We start from the raw sequence: 11,077 nt of genomic DNA, 5'->3' as shown, positions 1-11,077 counted from the left end.
AAAAAAATAGCTTAAAGTGACATTTAAAATGCATAGTTTAAGGTATAATTTTGATTTTTGATTAGGGTTGTGTTAAAATGGATTTTGATTTTTTTAGTGATGATAAATTTGATATATTATTTGCTCAAAATAGATAATGAGTCCATGAAAATTTAATCTTCAAAGTGTACTCATCAAGTTGAAAAAAAAGTGAATTTTTGTAAAGTACAATTGTCTTATTCCTGAAAAAATATGTGGATTTATTCGAGTATAAATGCAATTTAACTTTCTTAAGATGTTGAATTGTGTAACATAGAGACTCTCTAAAATCATATTTATTAGCACTTGAAAAGTGTGGAATACAATAAATTTATTCCATTGTTTAGTTCCTATTGATTGACCTTTTCGGTTTGAGTTAGCTATGTATGATACTTTTTAACCTCTTAGGCTATTTACCTTCTTATAGCCTTTTGTAAGTTTTGTCAGCTATGATCACAATATAGACTTTACATAGAGTATACTTTCAAGACGGTTAATTTTATCATAAATCAAATATATTCTCTTACAGTAAGAGCTTATCAAATGGTCAAATATATCTATTTTCATACTATTTTATTTTCATTTCTAACTTAGTTCGTGCATTAATTTTAGTTGCTCTAAATCTTGAAAACGAAGAGCTGGGCGACTGGTTATGATTCGGCTTGACTTATTCAAGCCGACTTTTAACGCTGTTGGCACAACATGTAGGACTATATTCCCTTGTATTCTGCATTTGTTGAATGGACTTGTAAAGGGTAACCGCCATTTCACATGTGATGAGAGGCCATGAGAACTCGGGGCATTTAATTGGAAAAGTCTTGACCCAAATAAAAATGGTGAATGAAGGTAAATTTTATTGTGAATTGCGGTCCATAATGTATTGTAGTTTAGGTATCAAAACGATGTTGTTTTGTTTAATAAAAAGAAACGACACTCGTTTCGCGCCGTTTCACAAAAAGTAATCATGTTATTCAGTTTTATTTTATATACATTGCAGTTTCATTTCAACACAATTACAATATCATTTTGATATAACTACAGTTCTGATGGAAATATATACTCAAATATGTTAAATTGTTATTCAGTTTCATTTTGTATACATTACAGTTTCATTTCAAAATGATATAACTAATGTGCGTGTGTTGTGTACTTAAGTGCGTCAGATTAATACTTAATGTACGTTCACCCGCATAACCGCATAAAAAATTTCAAATACACATGATCCCTTCCCTATATATATAAATATTGTGTTAGTAATATATAAATGATGAATTTTTATAAAGTAAATTGTGAACCTTTGAACTCTGGTCAACTTTGCGAGGCAGTCCACAAAATAATTTGCGCATGCTCTTATTGGCCAAGCGTAATTCATAAACAGCGGCGTTGGCGGGCGGAGAACAGAAATACGGAGTAGCACTTCCATTTTTCAGCCACCGAGTCTCAGCCAGCTAGGGTTTTTTTTGCTGCGATTCCAGAGAGGGAGGGATGAGCGAGACTTCTGTAGGCTTTAGCCATGGCGAGCACCAAAGTTCAGAGGATTATGACTCAACCATTGTACTTCTACTAAACCTTATTTTTGAGCTGCTTTATGTTCTCATACAGTTTCATTTTCATGTTCGTTTAACTTAATCGCTTGTAAGCAGAAATTTCGCATTCAGATATGGCTTTTTGAACAGAAGGATCTGAGAATCGAAGGCGGCATTATTGTAAGTATTTCTATTCGTGTTCCTAGGCTCCTAGCTTACGCTCTATGCTCCATATTGCCAGTAATTGTGTCCCGACAAGTTTGCGAACCTATATATTGATATCAAAGTTGAACTTCTTCCGTTATTTAGTGGCTGCTATTGATTCCTTGTAACTATTATTTTTTGGCTTAATGCTAATGCTAATAGGGTTTCGAGTGTGCTTATATTTAAACAAATTAACTCAATTATTTCTGGTGGGTTTTGCTGAGTTAGTTTTTGCATGTTGAGATTCGGTAGGCATCCATATTATAGAATGTTTCATTTTCCAGCATTTAAAACTGTGTTGCCATGGGGCTTGATAAGTTATTGGGAAGATTCATCTTTACTAGGTAACAATAGTTGATACTATTAGATAAGCAGGGGCTAGGATGTGCCCTGACTTGTGAAATGTGAGCACTTAATCAATTTAAGCAATGAAGTGATGTGAGCCAGAAGAAATTGCTCAAGACCTGTAAAGTGAGGCAAAGGCACAAACATGTGCTTTGCTGCGTATTTCTTGTGAATTGTGAAGCAGTCATAATTCATAAAGTGTGCTTGCGTTAAATTTGATAAAATTCAGCTGGCAATCCCTAGAAATGAGCCTCAAATTGGCAGGTATTCTAACCACAAGTCCCTAAGACTTAGGCACTTAGCTGCAGATCAGTCAAAACTTTTGGAAATACGCCACATGTTGATGGAAATGAACACTCTCTACTCTACCCTTAAATTTCTTATTTCCTTTTCTCCTTCTGAACAATCACAGGCTTGGTTGGACCGTGCTCTTTTTTTTTTTTGTTTGTTTTCTTTTGTTTTGTTTTTTTGTTTTTGTTTTATTGTTTTATTGTTTTATTGTTTATTGTTTTGTTTTTGTTTTTGTTTTGTTTTGTTTTTTTTTTTTGTTTTTTTTTTGTTTTTGTTTTTGTTTTTGTTGCAAGCAGAGGCTATAATCATATTAACACCTCTCATTTTTAACTGGACATTCCAAGTCGCCAACTATTCAATAGAATTCCCTGTCCAGTCTTTTTCTCCTTTTTTCTTGTTCTTCCGATGAACATCAATTTTATTAGAATTATTGTCAATCTTTATTCAAATTTTGAACAATCATAATTTGAAATGGTATGTTCTCTTTTTTATTTGTCCATTTTTTCTTCTTCTCTAAATCTTTACTTCTTTTTCTGAATATTCATTCTTCTTTTCTTTAAATCTTTTTGTTCTCACATACTCAGTGAAAAAAAATGTTGATTAATGTTAAACTAGAAAAATACAATCATATGAACCTGGTTTTTACATGATTTTCATTGTTATATATTTGGCTTCTTTTTTTTTTGCTTGATCGAACACTTCATGTGTTCTTTTATTTCTCATAATTTGTACATGATTTAAATAGCATTTGGTAGTTTTTAAGTATTAAAACTACTCATTGGATACTTAAAAGCATCTTTTGCACCTTAATCCACAGAAGCCATTGCTTTATTGTGCGTTGTACTTAAAAAAAAAAAAAAAAAAAAAAAAGAAGCTTCCCACGGGTTTGAAAAAGCTACTATGTTATTTTTAGATGGTTCCTGCATAGCACAAATGTTTAATGAATGGAAACTACTTTCAATTTTATTTTTGTTTTTGAATAAATATAAGTGATGTGGATGATGTGTCAGTTAGGATTTGAATGATTTAAAGGCACTTTTGGCATTAGATGCTTGCCATGCAGGTATGAAATAGGAATAAACTTGTTGAGTTTCTATTTGCAAACACTCTTGCAGTCTTGCTTTTGGATACTCTTACTCATAATGGGTTTTCAATGGGTGAGCTAGTAGTGGATAATTATCTTATATCTGCACCTGCAAATAATCATACGAGTTGCATGTTACAATATGCTATACTCTTTTATTAATGCAGTGCTATGTTGGGTTGAGTTTGCAGCTGGATGTCGTGACTCGTGAGTTTGGTCTCACTGGCAAATGAATTTGGTTCTTGATGATGCTGAGGAAGTAAATATAAAGAAGAAGAGCAGAAAGAAACTAGGTGAATAACAAGATTCTGGCTGCATGTGAAAGTGTTATACCCCATATTCCCCCTCAAGATTGATTAATGCTAAGAAGAAAAGACTACATAAAGCAAAATTGCATTTTACAGAGCATTTGTCTGATGCTTTTATGCTTTTTGTGCAGGATGCATACTTTTGAAAGGCGACAATATCACCCTTATGATGAATACGTATATGTACTTCCTTGATTCACTTTAGAACTGATTCAGTAACATAGTAACTTCTGTTATTGTAATTTATACTGACTGGCATTATTTATTTATTTTGTTTAGGGGGAAGTAACATCTTGGAAGTTGTGTGCCGAGCTCACCTGCACATGTTGTATTATTATGGCCATGTGATTGAAAATCTTGTGAACTAATATCGTCACCATAATGTATCCTAGGGACTAGAGCATCATCACCAGGCATGTACTTATCTTTGATGCACTATTGCATTGTCTTTGAGTGGGGTATTGACTGTTGTATACATAACTAAACATTTAGCTTTGATTTGAATAGCATATATCAATGATGTTCCTGATATTATTCTTTTCCCCTATTCATATGGCAGGAAAGTGATGCTTGCGCTGCAACTTCTTTGGTGTATATTGTATGACAAAGTTACCCTTATTGCAGCTTTCTTTCCTTTGCATGGAGGTGTTTAAATGCCTTGCACAGTTGTATGTGGTATGGCTTCCTTCATCAAACTAATAGGATACATTTGATTAATAGCATAGTAGTAATACTAAAAAAAGTTTATTTCCAAAAATAAATAAGTACACAGAAGTTCAACTGATACTGGAATAGTAATCCCATTAAAGAGCATCTTCAAGTGAACTACAGAAGTACATGAAGGTATCCGATATGATCCGACATTTAAAATTTTCTTAATTATCTTTAAAGTTTGAGGAAAACGAACTCTTCAACTGCAGGCACCTCCCCTATCTTCTTAAGGGAATCCTTGTCAGGCTCTTCATCAACTCCAATAGCCATGATGGCCTTTGTCCTCTTAACGGTCCTTCCCACGCTCATAAAGCTCACATTCACATTGTTCTCGCCAAGAATGTTTCCTACGCTCCCAATCATTCCAGGCTGGTCAGTTTGGCGACACAGTATCAAGTTTCCCTCTAAGCTCACATCAACGCTAAATGATCCAACACAAGTAAGATGAGGTATTCCATACTTCACTCTCCCCTCAATGCTAATATTTCCATTGTTCAATAAAGCACTCGCAAACTTGGATTCAACGTTACTTATTTGCACCTGGATTGTCTCAACTGGGTGCTCCTTAGATGAGTCAACAACTATGCGTTCCTCGCTTATCCTAAGACCCTTCTGCTTGGCAGTGAAATCTGCATTCACAAGGTTGATGATTGTGTCTGATATAGGCTCAATAATCCCTTTTGTTACCATGGCTCTGAGAAGTCTCGTGTCCAAGTTGTCAGGGTCCCTGGCTGTTTTATAGACTATCTTAATGGACTGAATTCCACTCCCTCCAGTCACCAGCTGTACAGCCAACCTACCCAGCTTCTCAGCTAGCACAACATAAGGAGCCAACTCTGACAAAACCTGATTACAGGAGTACGAGGTTAGGTTTACAAGTTTTAAAACTATCCTTAACTACTTGTGTTTAGGGGAAAAAACTCTTAGGTTTACAATCACACCAAAGAGTAGAGAAAATCAAATGGCCATATGGCAGTAGTGTAGGTTACCTCAGGAGGAACCATTGGGGCATTAACAGCAGTAGCAGAAAGTTCTCCTTTCAAAGCACCAACCACAGCTTCAGCTATTTCAACAGCAACTCCTTCCTGAAATTTACGATCAACGATTTAATAAATTAAGACTAGAAGAAGAAAAGCAGATGATGATATGCAAAGAAGTGCAGATATAGAGGAACATAAAGAATTATTACCTGTGCTTCCTTTGTGCTAGCTCCCAGATGAGGTGTGACAGTCACATTTTCATGCTGCACTAATTTGCTATCTTTGGGTGGGGGCTCCACTGCGAAAACATCTAGGGCTGCCTGTTGCAATGATGATGAATGGTGAAGACTGAGTTATGATCAAGGTTGCAAAAATCGCGCCTAGGCGCTAGGCGGTAGGAGGCCACCGCGAGGAATGGCCTCGGCGGCCTCCTCCGCGGCCGGCCGCCTAGACCGCTTAACCGGCCGGTTCGGCTTTTTTTTTTTTTTTTTGAAAATGTCGAAAAACTTTCGGAAGGCATAACTTTTGACTCGGTTGTCCGATTTGGACAATTTTTTTTTCAAAACACGTATTTTTTTCGAGATCTATACACTGCAAACTGCCAAAGGCGGTTTGGTCCACTAATTTTTCAAAAAAATGCTTCTCTTAATTTTAGTTTTTTATGTATTTAGATGGTTTCAACAATCTTTTGAACAATTTTACAACCACTTTTGTAAATAGTTTCTAAGAAATAACTATGGAAACCTTATATTTTAGTACTAAATTTTGAAAATTTTTAATTTTAAAATTTTTTTTAATTAAAAAAAAAAAAAAAAAAAATCGGCGCCTAGGCGCCCCCTTGGCGCCTAGGGGGCACCTAGCCTTTTTTGCAACATTGGTTATGATAGACAGGCAAGCATGAGAACCAACAATAGACACCAGGCAAGAGGTAGTGATGTAAAGTGGGTTGACTATATCCAAACCAATATTTTTTTTTTTTGGGTGTACCAGGATTTCTACCATCGAACATAATGACTAATCCTCTTGTTGAGTTGTAGGCACCTCTTTTGGGTGTGACAGTTGGCCTGGAGATTTAAGGCTGCTCCATACCCAAAGCTAAGGATCGAACCTTTGGTTAAGGACGAATGAGTCCCTTTCACATATGGGTCTGGTAGTATTGCAAGTTATGCCTATCCAATCCACATTTTCAAAGGGTCGGCCCAAGCGCACTATAGCGCGTAGGCTGAACCTGGGACCGGACCAACTCATGTGAGTCTAGCCCATATTATCATCTTTAGCGAAAGTTGCAGATTCTAATGAGGTTGTTGGTGATTAGGGATAAAATGAGAGTGAAAGCAAAGGAGCACGAACATACATACCTGTGCAACAGCTCCCGTGTCAAGGGCCCTAACTAATGCATCTTCATCAATAACACCACCTCTAGCAACATTTATAAGGCGCACTCCTTTCTTCACCTTTGCAAATGTTTCGTCGTTAAATATGTTTTGAGTAGCAGGAGTAAGAGGCATATGAAGCGAAATGAAGTCAGCGGTGGAAATGGCTTGGTCAAAAGAGACCAAATCAACTCCGGCGGCATGAGCCCTATCAGCTGGAGCATAAGGATCATGTGCAATAACATGCATGCCCAGCCCCTTTGCCCTCCTTGCTACCTCCGACCCAACTTTTCCAAACCCCATAACTGCTAGTGTCTTCCCAACCAGAGAGACACCCACATACTTGCTCCGCTGCCATTTACCTAGGAGATAAACATATAATCAACTTAATTCCAAGTTCAAGACTTATGAAACCCTTCGATCTAATTTCATGTTTCCAATAATTCAACAAATGTTTTAACTCAATGAAACTACACATTTATTATGTTGTATATATTAGGAAAAGTAGCAATTTACATCCATGCATTTATATGAATTATGATTTAAGTTCTAAAATTGTTAGTATTTTTTATAAATACAAGAAAAAAAAAATGCTATTTTCCCCATATAGTATGTTCAACACAAGTGAGAAGTAACTTCTTTTTCTCTCTCTACTTGAAGGAAGCTTTTCTTTTCCCATACTAAAATTTGTTCCATCACACTCTACAGTACCATCAATCATATTCCCAGTTTTTAGTAGTTAGTAGTGGAACCAAAAAGACTCTAGCTATGATTGAAAAAAAAATAAAAGATGCGCTACATTCAACCTCCACCGAACCATTAATCATATTCCCAACTCCCAAGTGGAGCAGAAAGGCCAAACCACATTGAAGTTCAAAATATGCCCCCATCGTGGTCTCCAGGGGGGGGACCCTTACCACATCAGAGCATAGTATCAAGAAAGTGGAGTAGCTCTGTAAACATGCTTTCAATTGAGTTCAACACTTTCACGTCTCTTTACCACCTGGCAGCCTCTAAGCCCTTCTATTCCCACAATTATTTTATATTCTTAAAGATATTTCGTCGTATATAATAAGATATTTTTACTATGCCAAATGGTATCAGCACCAATATTGCTAGTATCTTATACAACTAAGCATACTCATACTTATATTAGATACCCCTTGACACTAATATTGATCAACCCATTAAAGAATACCGACAGAATTATATTATCCTTTGATATTATTCCCTTTCTATATATTTTTTTTAATTAAAGAAGATATATAAAGTATTATTGAACATGATTTTATTTTGTGAATCTTAGTACAGTATCGATCTATGAATAAAAAACTCCCAATCATTTCACGTTGCTGTCGGGAATAGTTCAACCCAACAACTCATTAAGACCAATAAAATATTCACATGTCAAAATTTGAAGAAATACAATCAAAGCCCACCTACCGACGTGTAAGTCCAATTATTTAAGGTTGAAGGTTACCATTTATTTTTAATATACAATATCCAATCTCTATCACTCTAAAATTAAAACTAATTTAGACCAAACATGAGTTCTGACTTAGAAAGTTGGTACTTACATCTTGAAATTATATGAAAAATTCACTTAATAACCAGTCAATTACCCAGTGTTGTAGAAATCGACCTAGACAGCCTCCTAAACACTAGACGCCTATAGGTTGAGGCAATTTCAATCCTAGGCGGTTTTTAGTTGGCCGGCCAACTAACCGACTGACTAGGCGTCGAGTTGGACACCTAACTAGGTCGAGTTGGCACTCAACTCGGTCGAGTGGTTTGTTTTGCAATTGATTAGTTTGAGAGATTATAACATACTAACAACTCTCAACCTTAAGAGGGAAAAGTAGAAACAATATATTCGTATTACTCGGCTGCCTAGGCACCGTCTAGTTGCTCTAGGCGCCCGAGTAGCGCTTTCTGCAACATTGCAATTACCAATTTTGAGTGAACACTCTGTAAAGAAATAATATTTACTTCTGACCTCTTGTATGTTTAAGAGTCTAAAATTGCATAACATAACTATAATTAAAAACATTTCGCAATATTGTACATAAAATTAATGTATTCTCAGAATAAAATGTTACGGAGTACAAAGTTTCTAATATTTAAAATAAGACATTTATAGGTCTAGAAAACAAATTTTGATGAAAAATGCTATCGGAACATTAAATGCTGATTAAATATTCTATAGATCTATAAAAAAAAATTTCCTACAAACTATATATTATTATTCTTAAATTTATGTGTTTGATCAAGAGCAATAATATTTTTGGGACATAATTAGTACTTACATATGAGACACTGGTGTAAATTATCAAAATAATCCTATAATATAATGATTTCACCATTCAAATTTATACATTTTTTTTTGAAAGACAAATTTATACATATTTTAATCCTCTGTTTTATTTAAATTTTTGTCTATTTTATTCCCGATGCTAATAAAATAAATATGAATTTGATAGTTTTTTTTTTAAATATAAATTTGATAGTTAAATGATATTATTAGACAAAAGATAAAATGACATTTTTTGTCAATCAGTTATGACCAAATTCTAGATTTAGTCCTTCATTTAATAGAGTGGTTGATTTGATCCTTCAAAAACTAAATCTGCCACTTTGATAATAAGTCAAGGACTATATGCATCACAAATAATTGATGAATTAAATCTCATAATTGAATGACTAAAAGTGCTATTTTCTCTAGATGAAATTAAAATTTAAGTAACATAAGTAAATAATGAATGCCAGGACTATGTGGTCTAATGGTACCCGGATTGGACTTCCATTTGTAAGATTATGAGTTCAAGCCTCAGTGGAGGCGAAAGTATATGAACAGATACTACAATGTAATAGAGCCAGTAACTTTTAAAAAAAAAAAAAAAAAAGTAAATAATGAATGCTTATTACTAACAAATTTCTATCACATGTAATCTCAAATTATACTTTCTCACTTTTAATGTGTCAAACAAGATAAAAAAATTTGCACTACCAAAAAGAAAAATCTTACCAGCTTTCATGGAGGCATCGGCCTGAGCAACGTTGCGAGCCATGGAGGCAAGCAAGGCGATGCCGTGCTCGGCGGCGGCGATCGTGTTGGCCGTAGGAGCATTGACGACAAGGCAGCCAAACTCAGTGGCGGCCTGCAGATCAACATTGTCGATCCCAACGCCGGCCCTTCCAACCACCTTGAGGCGGCCCTGCGCGGCCTCGAAGATCTGGCGCGTGACCTTGGTCCCGCTCCGAACGATCAGCGCGTCGAACTGCGAGATCTTCGCGCAGAGCTCCTCCGGCGACAGGTCGTAGGAGCAATCCACGTCGCCGAATCCCCGGAGCAGCTCCAATCCCGCCTCTCCCAGTTTCTCGGAGACGAGAACTCTCGGCTTCGGAAACGGAACGGAGGCGAGATCCGCCGCCGCGGAAACGGAAGTGTCGGCGGATTCAAGCGTCTGGAGAACGCTCCGGACGAGAAGGCGATGAGAATTAGGGGATCGCGGAAGGGAAGAGTGGAGCGGGATGGAATTCCCGGAGGAACGGAGGACGGAAAGGCGGGAAGGTTTGAGAGAGTGGGAAGAGGAAAAGGAGGGAGTTAAGGAACGAAAATGGAGGGAAGTCCTGGAAACCGCTGCCATCTTCAATATTTGAGCGAGTTTGTTTTCCACTTTGAGAGTATAAATAAATATTTGTGAGCAGCGGCGGCGGCGGGCGGAGAAATGGGAGCAGAAAAGTCGAAGAAGGCAGGAAAATTACAGTGTGGCTTCTAAATGAACTTCAATTTCAACTAATTTTCCCATATCATTCTAATTATTGTTTCCAAAAGGTTAAATAATCTCGGTCTGGATCTAACCTTTGCTTATTGTGCATAAAAAATTCTTTTTTTTTTTTTTTTTTTTTGAGAAGTTACTCACTGTATCATTGGTGAGACTCATCTCAGATAATTGTTTGATCTCAAAATTTTATCTAACTTTATGATCAATTGAGCTGTCCATGTGAACATATCACTCTAATTATGAACTTATGGACTTTTATGGTACAAAATTCCAAGTTGAGTTTCAAGCAAAGTTAGAATTGTATAGTATGTACTTATGGCTACTATTCAAAAATGGTTCAAAGGGAAGAAAAAAAATTATATACAATATTTCAAATTTGAAATAAACTATTATATATTTTTAGAATTATTGATTCAAATTATAGAACAATATGTTTTGAATTTTATATTCCG

General features: G+C 35.9%; 1 protein-coding gene and 2 long non-coding RNA genes across 8 annotated transcripts; 2 read left to right on the top strand and 1 right to left on the bottom strand.

Annotated features, from left to right (window-relative positions):
* The first annotated feature begins 1,332 nt into the window (after window positions 1-1,332).
* Window positions 1,333-4,803, top strand: LOC109190697. Of its 6 annotated transcripts, none has more exons than XR_002055763.1 (8): window positions 1,333-1,572; window positions 1,662-1,724; window positions 3,660-3,761; window positions 3,908-3,959; window positions 4,056-4,234; window positions 4,336-4,451; window positions 4,549-4,619; window positions 4,697-4,803. It is a non-coding gene; the product is annotated as an uncharacterized LOC109190697 (long non-coding RNA). The 6 variants fall into 6 exon arrangements; XR_002055764.1 differs by having other exon boundaries at window positions 3,636-3,761; XR_002055765.1 differs by having other exon boundaries at window positions 1,333-1,724; window positions 3,908-3,953.
* Window positions 4,502-10,657, bottom strand: LOC109190696 (D-3-phosphoglycerate dehydrogenase 2, chloroplastic-like). The gene is made up of 5 exons (XM_019341261.1): window positions 9,866-10,657; window positions 6,826-7,202; window positions 5,677-5,787; window positions 5,477-5,572; window positions 4,502-5,333 (listed from the first exon to the last, which is right to left on the bottom strand). The coding sequence occupies exons 1-5, from the start codon at window positions 10,485-10,487 to the stop codon at window positions 4,662-4,664; spliced, it is 1,878 nt and encodes a 625-aa protein (XP_019196806.1). The 5' UTR covers window positions 10,488-10,657; the 3' UTR covers window positions 4,502-4,661.
* On the top strand, window positions 5,742-6,503 carry LOC109190699. Its single transcript, XR_002055767.1, has 2 exons — window positions 5,742-5,831; window positions 6,355-6,503. It is a non-coding gene; the product is annotated as an uncharacterized LOC109190699 (long non-coding RNA).
* Window positions 10,658-11,077: the final 420 nt, after the last annotated feature.

This window comes from Ipomoea nil, unplaced genomic scaffold, assembly GCF_001879475.1.
Source record: "Ipomoea nil cultivar Tokyo-kokei standard unplaced genomic scaffold, Asagao_1.1 scaffold1576, whole genome shotgun sequence".
In the NCBI taxonomy this organism is placed as follows: domain Eukaryota; kingdom Viridiplantae; phylum Streptophyta; class Magnoliopsida; order Solanales; family Convolvulaceae; genus Ipomoea; species Ipomoea nil.
This window is presented reverse-complemented; position numbering and strand designations above follow the sequence as displayed.